Raw genomic sequence first — 15,844 nt, 5'->3', positions numbered from 1 at the left:
CAGGTTTCTATATCATGGCTAATCTATCAAAACAAAGAAAAATGAACTTATAAAAAGTTAAATGGTAGTTGTTATTAATATCTATTTTATCAAAATCCATGGAGTATCAGGTATCCTGCAGACTTGAGTTATTGTACTCATGGAGTCTTTAATCACTTGTATTATTCTGTGAACATCCACTTACCTGTTTTTCTCCCAAATACATCAAACTAAGTCACCAACCGCCACAGACCATACAAAGCCACTTCTCTAAGCAACTTTAGGTTTGGAAGTATTTATTGAGGACTTCAACATATTAGCTATCAGTATCAGATTTGGGAGTATTTGTTGACAATTTCAATATACTAGATAGCATCATCAGTGCCATACATGGTTACAGAAAGTGGATGGAACTGGAATAAGAGAAAATGCTGTTATTAAACAAATATACATTAGGGTTACTTCATAAAGGAAAAAAAAAATACTCCTTTCCTCTTCCCAGAACTTTTCAAGTCCTTGAATGCAATAAAGAAAACATGAGACCATTGACTTAACAAATGGATGACTTTATTAAGAGAGAAGGACAAGATTGGTGTTTGCCTCAAACCATCCAGGAAAACAAGCACACAAACATATACATACTTTGGTTTAAAAATTATTCATAATATTAATGTTAGACCTGATTATTTAAAGAATCAAATGAGCAAACATGTATAAAACAAACCATGAAAACACAAGCTTGCATAGATGAATTAATGTAGATGTAGAACTGGCATTTAAGGGGGAGGCTTGAGCACTGGAGAGTGCTGAGTGACGTTACCACCTCACCTCCCAAGACACACGGAAGTCACCAGCACCATGTTTCTCATTTTCCTCAATGAGGTTATGAGCAGGAACAGCTTGTGCTGTGTGAAGGTGAACGGAAATGGTTTCCGTCAGCCTAGGCCAGATGGGTGCACACATACCCACCAGTACTCAACACCAGTCACCTTTAAGGCATCCACAGAGTATCCCTCACAGTTTCATCTAATCTCTAAATAGGCATGTGGTATGAGGTGGCCTCTTCGTTTTCTGTCCTCAGACAGACAACTGTATTCCATTAAGGTTCTGTTCAGTTCCATGAAGTAGTTATTTCAAAGCTGCCTTTCCTTCTGGGGCTTGGTTACAAGTTGATGAGCACTTGGATTAATATTTCACTCATTTTTTTAAACATATCCACATTCCAGATCCCAAAGGGCTTCTTACCAAAGAATCTGAAACTGCCTGGGCACTATGCATTATCTCTCTCAGGAAAGTACTTTTCCAAATTGTAAGACAAATGATAGCACCACCTCTAATTTCCTAAGCAACTTGATTTATATGAGCATACTCTTGTATTTTATAATTCAGCACCTTTTCAAAATATAATACTGTGCCGGGATGGATTCTTTTAAAGGAAAACCCCATTATAGAGAATTCTCATTGTGGAACACCATTTTAATATGCTATCTTCCCACTGCATCTCCTCATTATTTATAATACTCCATGAAACAAATATTGGGCTGCCTTTAAGAGGCAGGTGAAAAATATAGCTACTTCTGAAAAAGGGCATTTGGCTTTCAGTTTATAGCAAGAGCTGAAGTTTATAGCCTACGGTGATTTCAGGGGCTAATTCAATCAAATAAAAAAATTCTGACATCAAAAACCCTCTTACTAAATTTAATAGCTAGAAACTATTTTAGCAGTTTATGGTCTGAAATTCAGTGCAACAAAAACATACCCTAAGTATGCAATGTGTAATGGTGTATTTTCTTAACTGTTTTTTTTTTTTTTTTACTGCTATTAGTCCTTGCTCTTTTGTGAAGGACATGTCACTCAAAAACCCTGTCTTTCAATTCTCCTGTTCTTTATATGCGAACCTCAACAATGAATGATAGGGCACTAACTAAGATGCACAATTAATCCTGTCCTTATCTGAAATGCTGAAACCAGCACAGTGCTGGCTCCCTATGCTATTAACAGTAACTCAAAAAGAGAAAAGCATCCTCTAGTTTGCTGAGAATGAACAACAGCATATGAAATGCATTCAGAACATGTTTCTAGGCCGTTCACAAATATAAAGGGGAACAAGATGGTTTCCAGCACTAGATAGTTCAACAAATCAACATGATTACTTAGATGATTCTGTCAATTTATGGCATCAAACACGACCTTACAAAAACACTCTGGTGTCTCCCTTACCACAGCAGTTTTCCTGGTTAATATTCTCCTAAAACTAACAAAATAGAAACACTCTTTCCATCAAAGATCTCTCATTTCAAGTAAATGTCTCTGTTTTGTTTGGTTTTCTCCCTTTTTTCTGTCAATGGTATGCATTAAAAACACAAGAGTGTTGTTGAAATTCTCACAAAACAATAATAAGTGACTTCTCTACACAACACAACATTTGGAAGTATCTTCTACATGGTCACTATAGAATAGACAGTCAACTCTCAGTTATTCAGGAAACGATAACCTGAAAAATCTGGCTAGGAAATTCTCACTCTCCCTCTACCAGCCTTTTTTGGTCATGCCACTGCTTATTCAGAGATTGAGAGGCAACTCAATGAAATGATGTATTTATCAGTGTACAGGTCACCCACAGCTCAGCGGGAGGAAATCCAGAGTTCCTGACGGCAAGGATGTTTTGTGATCACCTGTGAATTTTATATCTCAATGGAGAGTTGACATTCACATACAGGAAGTACAGTACACTGACCTCAGTTAGAATCAAACTAATTTAAGGCAACACTGCTCCTCAAGACCTTGCAAGCAAAAAGTACAAGTCTCATCAGAAAAGTGACTCTGTCAGAAGTGAATTTTTCCTAGTTTACCATTTCCTTTTTTACTTCTCTGGAAGTAAATTTCAGGGTTTGTAACAACAATTAAATGGCAGGAGCAACAACAGCCTTGACTCTTTCCTTTAATAACTGTAAGCACCATCAGGGCTGAATGAGATTCTCTGACCAGGAGTTTGGATGACCCTGTGCCCCATTGTGCAGCATTATCAGGACAGTCTTCTAGTTTGCTCCTCCCTGACCACATTACCTGTTCCAAGCTAAAGGCTTTGAAAAATAGGATTCTATCAATAGTAAGGTAAGCAGTTATGGCTTTAAAACTCACAGGTACCACCCAGATAGGAAAAGAAAATGAGACCACTTGATCTAGTCACTTCTTTGACTATGAGCAGTAAGTAAGGGACAAAGTACCTTAAACATCTGTTTTTTCCTTTCAGCTGAAAGAACAGGTTTTGGTTATTTTGATTGTTTCTAAAAATTCGGTGTTATGAGAACATGGCACACTACATATGGTGAAATCTACCTGAACGGTTTTCCTTTCACATTAATGTTCCCTACACAAATACTCTTTTCCCAAAAGGGAAAAAATCCTTTCAGTGCAAGTTCTACTCTGTTCTCAGTCCCTGGGAAAGCTGATTACACGGGGGTCTCACTCCTTTACTTAGAGGGAAGATCTTACATCCAATCACCGTTTATCTTTCAAGAAAATCATCAATGAATAAATGAATAATCCTGATATTCCCCCAGAGTGATTTTTATACAAAGGCAATACCCATTAAAAATCAAGGCCCTAAAATGTTAACCACTGATGTGGTAAACTGAATGCACCATATTATATAGCAGGTGTTTCTAAAGAACAATTTGGCACAAGACAAAAATTAGAGAGTATCTGACAGTATTGAAGAAAAATAATTATCCATTAAAAGTTAATTATATTTATACTGAAAAGTCCTGACATCGATGGAAAGGTGTGGACAAATTCAGCAATGAATTTATTCATCATCCAGTTCGGCTGCAGACCACAGTAGAGAAGAAAAGGGGAAAAGGGGTCCGGTTCACAATTTTCTAGAGTGAGTTCAGTGGAATACAAGGTCCAAGATCATATACCTTGGAATATGTTGATCTAGATCCAAGTGGCCATTGCAAATATGAAAAGGTTTTCCTCCCAGGAAACATCTATCCAGATCTTTCTTTTTAATTTAGGTGTTTCTCTATGATCAAAGACCATAAGTCTTTTTTGCAGTTTACGTTACTCTGTTGCTGGTTGTTGTAAAGTCACTTGAGAAAAAACAATTCAAAGGTATGCAAAGTCACTTTCTAAAAAATCTCAATGTCCTGTTAAAGCATATGTAGCAACTGTCCAGTCTTCCGTAAAATAATTATGTCTAACAATGGCTTCAAACTACATTTTTTTTCCAACTCAGAACATTTAATGTGACCCTTGTCTGACCTTGCTTCTAGGCAACAAGTTACAAAAAGTTAGATTGGGGGCAGAGGCTGTACACATCCAGTAGCCTCATGATAAGGCTCCATAACATACTGTGCTCATTCAGCAATACTAGTGTTAATGGGGCCTCCAGGGAAAAGAAGTACGGAGACAGAAAGAATTTCCAAGGCCAGCTTATTAGTTTACATCACAACATTAAAGCATAATACATGGTGGGCCTAAAAATTAAATTGTGTGTGTTCCAGTGGTAGAAAGAGGAATAAAGTATTTCCGCATTTATATAAAAATAACAAAGTGATAAGCAGAGAACACAGTGAAGAATGTTTGGCAGTTCCTTTAAATACAGTTGTTAGTTACTTCTATAGTCTTAAAAATAATAATTATAATATTTGAGTGAGAATAAAAGGATTTAACTAATAAGAAAAGAATTTCTCTGATACTCTTTAAAAAGTGTTTGCTTTACAAAAAAAATAAAATATCTTAAAATTCTAATTTTTAAAAAACCTAAAGAAAAAAAAAGTAACAAATGTTCAATACAGATGTTGAATTGGGTGTCACAGGGAACTATCACCGCTGGCTGCTCACTAAGACAGCTGAAGCGCTAATATCCAAGACTTAACTGTTAAGTGGCCTAACATTTTTTGAATGAAAATACCTCGATAGCATTTTACAATAATAAATATGATTGGATAAAGTACATGAGAAGCAAGACAAATGCAGAATTTTTAAAGTAAATCTGATCATTGTATGAGATAGAAAAATAAACATTCATGAAATAAAAATATGGCAAATGATGTTGCACATTTGCCTATCAAAATAAAGATACATTGTGTTTTCTTTTAAAGTCACCACACAAAAAAAGCTTTTTAAAACATGAAACAAAATCACAGGGCAGACAAAGAAAAATATAGCATTACTAGAAGTCAACAAGGCCTAAGCTTTGGATACTGATAGCACCCTCTAGAATTTGACTAAGGCTAGGACCTCCATCCCTTGTGTCCTTGCCTATTTAATTGATGATTCTGCCTCATTCATTTCATCTGTGTCATTCAAAGTCCTGTTTGTTTTCTCTTTCACCTTTTCTCAAAAATTACTCTTTTAGGGTTTGCTTCTTTCTAGATTATCATTTCCCTAAAACTTGACTCTTAGGCACCTTTTACTCAAGTTCCTGCAATCCAAAAACTTTAGGAACGAAAGCTCTTTCTCAAAATGAAAGGACCCAAAATCCACTCTGAGAAACTATTCTAAATAACTTCCTGAATATTGCCTCAATTGAAAGACTATCTGCAAAGATAAGGCTAAACAATAGTCAGTTCCCAGTGGGAAAAGAATGGATTTACAACCTTTTCTCTAATCACTTATGTATTTCTTTCCTAAACAAACACCATACTGGAATGTCAGAAATGTCAGATTCACACAATAAAAAATAATGGAAAGTCAAGCTGAAGGGAAACTTTTATATAGACCGCATGTTTGCCATTTATGTTAACTAACTAGAATGAGAAGATAAGCATTTCCACAAGGTTAAAAGCTAGACAAAGACTAGATTTCTCAAGGAGGGCTTCAAAGATCCTGTACAAAGGAATCCAATGCCATGTATCACTAATGAATACGTAGAACCAAATACCTGGATAAGGAACCATTTTATCCACTTCAACTTTATGTTGAATCAATCTGATTATTGACAGATAAAATATTTTTTGAGTGGTTGCCAACAAATACTTGCTTTACTTTTTTAAGCAAGAGGAAAACTTCTCAACCTATGTCGAGAGAGAATTGATGGCATCATTACTTACATAAACTTTTTTCTAATTCTACCTCCCTTGGCTCTCCATATAAAAGTAAAATAAGAGAAGGGATACAAAGTTTTTCACTTTTTCACTTTCAGTTGACTGCACAGACTTGAGTTAAAATTTCATAGAATTAAACTTTTGTGAATAAATACTAATAATCTGCCCAATGCCCAGGTACCTCAGAAAGACTTGCTATTAATCAGAAGAAGAGAAAGTGTCAGAGAATGACATCTGGGCCAATTCTCCCACGAAAGCTTATAAGGATATACAAAACCACATGGTTCAATTGTTCCAGGTTTTTTTTTTTAAACACTTCATAGTTGTGATTTTTTAAAAAAAAATTTCTAAGAAATACAGAAAACAGGTTCTTTCTTCAATATGCCATATACTAATGCACAAAGAAAGCTATTTCTTATAGTCTTTTATTCTGTATTGCATCCAAACATTGTTTTACTCTGATCATAATCTCCACAAAATTCTAATTGCTAAATAAAGCCTAGTCTCTAGATACCAGTACTCCATACCTAACAGAAGTGACATTTTACAGAGCTTTTAGATACTATATCCCAGGAAGTGTATGCAGCAGAGAGGAGGCCAATATTCAGAAGCTAGATTTTCTTGTACTGCCCAAGTGATCAAGAATAACCAAAACATTTTAAATGAATTAAAATTATTTATGGTCAGAAGAACTCTTGAAGATAAATCCCAGGAATACAAACACAGGAAAGAAAAAAATGAATGTGGAACGCGTTCTGTATCATCCAGTAATGTTTGCTACAGTGAGTCCGTTCTCAAGGCAGATTCCTAGGGTTTTACTGCTTATGATGGAAACCTTGGAAAGGAGGAAAAAAGAAGAAATACCATTAAAGAAAAACCTCAGAAATGCTGTTTTCTCCCGGCTCGGGCAAATCATTTATCTTTATATCTATGCATGTTTCTTTGTTCTTGATTGTAAAATACTTACACACGGAGTCAATAAGTTATTTTAGGAATATATTTCAAATGTATGTCAAAGGCAAGAAGACCTCTTCTTAAAAGTAGTGGGTGTATACAATTTGAGGGAAAAAAATGAGCTACTTCCAATTAAGTCAGTGTGGTGGAAAGTCCACCAACTGACTGAAATTGTAGTATGTAGGGTTGTTTTGATAATGTCCAACTAATTCCATCTTTTACAATAATATCTTTTATCTGATCAACAATGGACGAATGTCAGAACAGAGACGGTTGGGGTAAGCAGAGTTTTCTAAAAAAAATATAAATGCTTGGCAACCTCTCTCCCCTAAAAATTCTGATTTAATTAGTCTGGAGCAGCACCCACACATTGATATTTTGTAATGACCACTGGAAAAAAAATTGAAGTTTGAGAAGGCAATCATTAGATTTGGAAAAAGATGATAAAATCATGACCTAAGATATCTTCAAAAGCTGTAACAAATAACAGACATCAAATAACAGGACCTAATATTTGTAAAGTCTATTGCAATCTGCTTTCATATATTTTATTTATATGATCCTGACAACACTGACACTATTATTAAAATCACTTCCATTTTTAGATGAGAAAATTAATATAAGAATTGCCTTTTCATTATTTCATTTTATGAATATCATAAAAATACAAGTGAATGTGTATGCTTGGCCACATGCAACTATTCCTTTCATTTTAAGGATCTGGTCCAAAAATTAATTAATTAATTAATTAATTAATTAATTAAAATTAGGATTTGGTCCAATTTAGACCTCATATTCTTTCATTTTCTTTGCCCTGTTTTTCTTTTGTATGTTAATAGTTTTATGTGAAGTGTATGTGTGTTCTTTATTTTTTTATTTTCTTATTTAAATTCCAGTTATTTAACACAGTGCAATATTAATTTCAGGTGTACAGTATGTAAAGTATAGCAATTCAACACTTCTGTAAGGCACCTGGTGCTCATCACAAGTGCCCTCCTTAATCCCTATCACCTATTTAACTCATCCCTTCTGATAAGCCCCTTCCTTCTGATAATCATCACTTTGTTCTCTATAGTTAAGAGTTTGTTTTATTGCTCTTTTTTTTCCTTTTGCTCCTTTGTTTTATTTATAGTCACACACTGATGAAAGCTACAAATTCTTCCTGGAGGAAAATGCACATACCCAGACATCTTGCATTCAATTTAAGGTGTTTTGTTTTCTGTTTTACCTTTTTTGTTTTTTAACAAATGAAAAATACTATAATGATCTTCCAAAAGGAAGGATAACTTATTTTGCCACTCCAGTGATCTATAAGACACCATTTGATTTTTCCACCATAACATGAGGATTTAAAAAAAAAAAAATCCTAAACTTGATCACATATATTTTTCTTACCTTTATGAGAGGATTCCGATTTTGAGAAATGACGTGTGGAATTATGCTGGTTTGTGAAATGAGTGTAATCCAAATCTTCAGCCTCTGTCATGGTAGGTGGTGGTGGCCTGAAGGGAAGTCAAACTTTAAAGAGATATTCTAAGTAGTGGTGACTACAACTCTACCTCTCATTGGAAAATATGGTAAAACCATTTTGGTAGAAATGCAAAGACACAGAACTCTCATTTTAGTTCCCGGCTTGTTGCATAACCTTGAATAAATTATTTTATCTTACTGTTCCTTTGTTTTGATGCACATAATTCAATAAAAACAAACATTTTTCTGAGAAATATGTGTGAGGCACTGTGCTATGGACTAGAGAGAAACAAGATTAATGAGATGTGTAACCACTGCCATTAATGAGAAATTTCCTTTGTTTTGGTAGGTTTTATGAAGAAATAGAGGGAAAAAAGGAAAAGATCAAAGGGAAGTAATACAGAAAGTTAAGAAACGAATTAAAAAAGAGGGCAAAATTGGCAGCTAATGGGGGAGGACAGGAAAGAAGGAAAGGGGCGGAAGAGGACATGGGTCATCATATAAAATCTAGAGCAAAGTCTTTCAATCCACTAGGTGGCAAAGCAGAGCTTAGAAAAGGAAAAGACAACTACATTGGCAACTTTTCACATCAAAATAATACAAAATGTAAAAAAGCACTGGGAATTTTTGCTACTCTGAAGTTTTTATTATTTTAAAATTATGTTACATAGATTTTTGTAAACATTTGGCATTGATGAAGATGAAGAACAAAATCTCTCCTTTTTTGGTTTTTGTTTCTCAGAGGTGTACTTAAATGTTGCATTAAAGCATGGAACCAGATGCAGTAACAGAATATGTCAAATACATAACCATGTTGTGGGAGATTTTCTGTAACCATATATGCAATCTGGAAGACATAAATACATTGCAGTTCAGAAAGTTATGCTAAGTTTGGTACAAAGGGCTCTGTCATATAAGAAGACAAGTGATTTCAAATTTCTCACTCTGTCCCTAAGCAGTAGGTCTCTTGCTGGGTATTCGGTTATCTGTAACAGGTCAGCATAGAAAAAAAAAAAAAACCAAAAAAACAAAAAACAACAAAAAACAAACAAACAACAAAAAACAACAGGTCAGCATAGGATGTAAACTTATTTATTGAGGACTGTGCTATGGGTTCTACTCAGATGATCTCAATGAACTTTATTTTTTTTTTTAAAGATTTTATATATTTATTCATGAGAGACATGGAGAGAGAGGTAGAGATATAGGCAGAGGGAGAAGCAGGCTCCCTGTGGGTTGATATCCCACAACCCCAGGATCACGCCCTGGGCTGAATGGCAGACGCTCAACCACTGAGCCACCCAGGGGTCCCCTCAATGAATTTTCAGGACAAGTCTGCATGGTAGCCATCATACACATATTTTAGAGTTAGATTAGGTTAGAGTTCTTTTTTTTTTTAATTTTTTATTTGTTTATGATAGTCACACAGAGAGAGAGAGAGAAGCGGAGACATAGGCAGAGGGAGAAGCAGTCTCCATGTACCAGGAGCCCGACGTGGGATTCGATCCCGGGTCTCCAGGATCACACCCTGGGCCAAAGGCAGGCGCTAAACCGCTGCGCCGAGTTAGATTAGGTTAGATGAGGTAAGTGATCGGTCCAAGATCACACAGTTGTTAAATGACAGGGCTGGGACTCAGACTCAACTGTACTTCAAAATCACTGTGCTCTTCACTACCCTATGCTATGCTACATAGTTGTGTATTTTTATCAGCAGCAGTATCTGTATTTGTGTGTGTGTAAATATACTTTCAAATGGTATTTGGCTTATATTTTCATACTTTTGTATATATACATATAATTAATGTGAGTATAACAAATGATATGGTATTTTCATTTTTCTTGTTTTTCACTTTGAACTACTTGTTTACAAATATTAGAAATTAAATACAGTTTTTTTTTCATTATTGACTAACATTTGTAACATTTACCTTAAAAAAGTAGTATTAGAAGTTGGCAGAAGAGTTGAGACAAAATCTGACTCTAGAATTAAGAAACTCAACTTCAAAAAAATAGGTGGTTAAAGAAGTAACTTGGGTCCAAGAAAATAGGATTGGTAATCAGGACAGCAGAGACTTGTACTCACTCTTTTTTATTAAACTCTTATATTAGGTGATCAAAACCCAGAAACACAAAAGTCAAATGGGACTCTCAAAACAAAACAAAACAAAACAAAACCAAGAACACCAAAACCCAAAAAATCCAAACAAACAAACAAAAACCCAGGATTACTGCCTCACCATCAACTTGTCAAGGAAAAGATGCTGAAGTGTGAAACAACACAAGGAACTTCCACAAATCCACTAGGATCTCCACATAAGGATATACAAAATCAATCTAGAATGCCCTTAGTTCTCTTCATATGCTGTCTAGTTTGTTGTTGTTGTTTTTAAAGATTTGAGAGAGAGAGAGAGAGAGCACATCACACAAGTAGGGGAAGGGCAGAGGGGGAGGGAGGGAGAGAATCTCAGGCTCTCCACTTAGCAAGGAGACAGTGTGGCTCAATCCCAGGTCCCCTGAGATCATGACGTGAGCTGAAACCAAGAGTCCAAGGCTTATGTGACTAATAAGACTGAGCCCCCCAGGTGTCCCCTGTCTGCTTAGTTATTGACTACACAGAAAACAAACCTTTGTTTATGGCTTCCAGTGTTCCTATTTCTTTCTTTCTTTTTTTTTTTTTTTAACTAGAACTTTTATGTACAGAATTCTCTGTTTTTAATGTTTCCTATTTCAAACTATTTGTTATGCTGGAGATAGCTATTTTAAAGTCAAAGATATTCACATCCAAAATTAGAAAAAGCTTGCTAACCCAATAGTTTGTTTCATAGTTTTAGATGTATTAGGAATACCTGTTTCCTACTGTCCTCATGAAATGATTTACATGTTTAAGTCAGCGATACAGACACATCCCTTTAAGAATTCACTTAAAAGTCATTTCTTGGGATGCCTGGGTAGCTCAGTCAGTTAAGTGTTCAACTCCTGGTTTTGCTTCAGGTTATGATCCCAGGGACCTGGGATGGAGCCCTGCATAGTGGGGAGTCTGCTTCTCCCTCTCTCTCCCCTACCCCACCCCTTGCTCATGTCCTCTCACTCTCTCAAATAAATAAATAAGTCTTTTTTTTTTTTTTAAGAGGCTCTCCTAGATATGCAGACTAGGCTGTCTCCTCATTCTTTATAATATCACGTACTTTTCATCTAAAGCATTTAACATGGTAATAGTTATTTATGCAATTGTTTAGATGATAAATTTCATGAGACTAAGAAACAGTTCTTTCTTGCTAACTGCTGTTTACTCTATGGGCAATTATTAGGACATTCAATAAATATCTGATAAGTGACTGAGTGGAGATAAATATATTTCACATTCATAAGAGTGCTGTAGGAACTAAATGAGATTTTAAAAATGCTTATTTTTTTCTAAGGGAAAAATGCAAATAAAATACCAGGAGTATTATCGCATAATACCCTACAGTTAAAAGACTTTGGAACTTATTTGAAACTTTTCCCAGTTATAAAGCATCATAGTTAATTCAGATCACCAAACTGATTCTGTATTTCTTTAGAGAGAATACAAGATTTTTGTAATGGACAAAGAAACCGATTTTTGACCGTGAATATTACAAGCTCTACACAATAACTTGTTTTCCCTCTACTATTATTAACACTATAATGCAGTGAACTTCTAGATCTGGGAAGCTCCATGATTTTCAATCCTTAAATCCGTCTCTTTCTGTACAAATAGCTAACTAAATCCACCAAAATTAAATGTGAGGGAAGAAAAAGGAAATGTGAAAGAGGAAACCAAAAGCTCTAAGCAGAATGCATAAATTCTAATATTAGTTGTATAAAATCGTAATAATAGGCTTAACTTTTAACTATGAAATACAATTTCATAAAATTCTCAGTTTTATCACCTATATCTAGATCTGTATCTACACATATCTTTCTGCAACCGATACTTAAAGACAAATAAATATTCCCTTCAAGTCAAAACAAACAAACAAACAAACAAAAACTTCAGTTCTACCAGTCAAAGATCACTTTCACTTATTTACAATAGCTATTTTTAATACAGGATCATTTGATTATTCATTCTACAAAATGCCAAATATTTTTATTATTACTTTTTTTGCCAAATATTTTTTGAAGTATTACATTTTCAGAAACTTGTTTTCAATTTTAATTCATTTTTTAAAATAGACATTCCAGATTGGTCTATCATATCTGAAGTCAAAATTGTTAGTGTTCTAAAGAACCCCAAAATTTGGAAGACTGCAGAAAACCCAAAAGATTATTTTAATTCATTTGACTAAAGAAAACATAATAAACCATACCTATTTACCTACTGAGAACAGATTAGTTACATCTTATTTTACCTGGATATTGCAGGGATGAAAATAAAGTCTACCTTTGGCATGTATTTAATTAAAAGATATAAGAAGAACCAATTTTAAGCAATTGATAAAAATATATTACTCTTGTCCTAAGAGCCTTACAAACTTGATGCAGTTTTCTGAAGGCTATTTATCTTCTGAAAGCCCATGGATTTAAAAATAGAATATGGCTTTTTTTAAGTAGGTGGGCGTGGAGCCACTACTTATGGGACTAATGTCATGACCCTGAGATCAAGACCTGAGCTGAGATCAAGAGTCAGATGTTTCACCGACTGGGCCACCCAGGCATCTCAAAAGAATGTAGATTTTTAAGGACACTAAATATATTCACTTTAAGTCAACAAGTCTAGCAGCTTAAGCATGGGCAAAGAGTGGCAACAACAGTGTATGCTTTCAATGTGATAAAATTTATCTTTAGAGTTAATACATACACTATAATTAGGAACAATATTTGAAGTTCTAATAGAATTTTCAAAATTTTATATTTAGTGTTACTTTCATCTTTCTGTATGTAATATTCTTTCTATTCCAATCATGTTTTGTTTTGAAAAGCAACAGAAAGCAATAAAGGACAAAAAAAAAAAAAAAGTTTGCTTCTCCAGAGACTTAAATATTGCCAACTTGAGGTATGAGGTAGAAAGACAGCAACTGCTCCATTAACTATGACCTAAGACTGAGAGAAGTCAGAAAGAAGTACATACACCATAGCCACAGCTATTAGATCTGGTGGGATTTAGAAGTCTGCCGTGTCTCGAAATAAGTATTTGCCTAGACTTTGAAACTCATGCAGAAATGAATTTAAGCATTTGTAAATGTCATGCACACATTAGTGTACCCATGAAACTTGGTAAACCTTAAAACTGGAGATTTTACTGGGAAAATGGTTAATCTCATCCATTCTTAGCTAAGGGAAGTGAATCCAAAGACAAGAACTCGTCCTAACAAAAAACATCATTTTTTATATGCCCTAGCATCTTCCTGATTTGACTTGTTCAACCCAATTTAAGAATGGAAAAAAAGTTTGATAATAATCCTGCAAGACTTGATACCCCCTGACAACTGCCGATTTCTGGATCTCCTCTCCAAAGAACACTCTTCTCAGAATATCCATATCTTCTTACCCCAAAGTCAAGTCCCTCATTCCCCTTTTTTAGGTGTCATCTTACCGTGCTGGCCTGTCATTCTTAGAACGATGAGGGTCATCACTCTCTTTTGACTTTGAGTGTGCCGATTTAGTAGTTTTTGGCTATGGACAGAAAAAGAAAAAGAAAAAACATACAGAAAACAGCAAACAAACGGAAAGATTATTAGGTTTAGAAACTATCCAAATTATGCCAAATTCTAGTAATTTTAATTTACTTACATTCAGTTGAACAAATGAATAAAAAATATATATATATAGTCACAAAAATATGTTGGAAGTGCTCAGTACAGCCAGAGAGTGAGCTAACTACATGTGAACATGTTCCCCAGCAGGGGTGTGCCTGGCTACACATTATTAACATAATAGCTGCACAGCAGCTGACAAGAACTTCCAGAGTCTGTGGAGTGTAGGTCTATGCTCTTAAACTTATTTCTGAACATCTGACTTGAGGATGGTGATTTTCAAGCCAGGAAACTAAGGAAGGTTCAGTCCAACCCTTCCAAGAGACGAACTTACACCAATACCAGCACCCATTACAGAATCTAGAAATTAAAGAAATCCTGATACTTGCTAGAAATGTGGCTTTCCCCTTTTACTTGCCTGATTTGCAATTCTTAAAAATACTTACTTCTTTGTGGTTAACAAAGAATCTGAGTAACTCCTGGGCAATTATTTGTAGCTTAACTTATATAGCAGAATCATTTGGGAGCCTTCTACTTCTACTAAAATGAAATACATTTGTTAAAAAAAATCCTGAATTACTCAGAGGGTAAAAGAAGGAGATTCCTATAAATAATTAACATGGCAGTAATACTTTCATTTGTTTTCAGACTGACAGCTGAATAACTGAGCTATAGGAAATAGTAGAGCAATACTATTATCATCACAGTTTCTATGTCCTCTTTTTCCTCCTAATCAGTGCTGAGACAGAGACAGAACCAGAGACTCAAGGGAGGAATTTTTTTCGAGAGAGAGAATAAAAAAAAGAGAGAAGGAAAGAACAGAGCTGAATATCACTATGTCATGGACACACATTCTAGCTGCATCCTTCCAGGCCTAGTACAAAGTCCCTCTCTGAAGGTCCTGTAGCTTAGGAATTGATCCCTCCATAACTCTGCTATTCTTCTACTATACTTTCTTCAGTCAGTTTGACCTTGTGTTTGTTAGCTATCTATGTTATCCTATTTGTCCTCCTACATTATATAGTATTATGAGGAAAATAGATCTTTGTCCTTCCCTGTTAAGTCCAGAGGGGTGCACTGCACACAGTAACTAATGAGTCAAGTCTGTTAAACTGAACTTGCAACCACCACATACAACAATTACATTACTTTACAGCAGAATAAACTATTTTGTATAATATTTCTGATTAACTAGGGAAAAGACAACAGGTGAAGCTCATGCTATTAGTTCCTATACTTTGACATAAGCAATGATTATTGGCGGCATCTGTCGGTCTGCCATAGATTAAGTTGTCAGAGAAAAGAGAAATAATGGGCACATGATTATGGATGGGCAACACCGAGGACTTAGAGAAGGAAAGAAAAGGCCACTAGGGAGCTATGAAAGCTTGTGAAAATTCTCCTGTAAGGTACAGGTTACATTCTCCTGTAAGGTAAATATTAGTAAAACTAAGATTGCTCCTAACCAGAGGCACCTGCAACTTAACTGGTCTTAAAAGGAATAGAATGAGTTTTTCAATCTTAGCAGTTATTTTTTCATAGTTATTTTTCAAGAATTATGATTTTTTGTAATGAAATAACCTTTACAAATAAGATTCATATATGCAATACAGATAATTTGTATACCCTAAATACATTTGCAGAACTTACCCTAAAAGCAAAATCCCCATT

At 34.9% G+C, this 15,844-nt stretch overlaps 1 protein-coding gene across 3 annotated transcripts in view; it reads right to left on the bottom strand.

Annotated features, from left to right (window-relative positions):
* Nucleotides 1-524: 524 nt before the first annotated feature.
* CCDC50 (coiled-coil domain containing 50) overlaps nucleotides 525-15,844 on the bottom strand; it is a 74,031-nt gene continuing 58,711 nt past the window's right edge. For all 3 annotated transcript variants that reach the window (XM_077880086.1, XM_077880088.1, XM_077880087.1), the window contains 3 exons: nucleotides 14,014-14,093; nucleotides 8,382-8,488; nucleotides 525-6,867 (listed from right to left, as the gene is read on the bottom strand). In XM_077880086.1, the coding sequence (XP_077736212.1) occupies nucleotides 6,848-6,867; nucleotides 8,382-8,488; nucleotides 14,014-14,093 (207 nt within the window). In that variant the 3' untranslated portion in view covers nucleotides 525-6,847. The remainder of the gene's footprint in view (nucleotides 6,868-8,381; nucleotides 8,489-14,013; nucleotides 14,094-15,844) is intronic.

Source organism: Canis aureus, chromosome 31 (assembly GCF_053574225.1).
Source record: "Canis aureus isolate CA01 chromosome 31, VMU_Caureus_v.1.0, whole genome shotgun sequence".
In the NCBI taxonomy this organism is placed as follows: Eukaryota; Metazoa; Chordata; class Mammalia; order Carnivora; family Canidae; genus Canis; species Canis aureus.
This window is presented reverse-complemented; position numbering and strand designations above follow the sequence as displayed.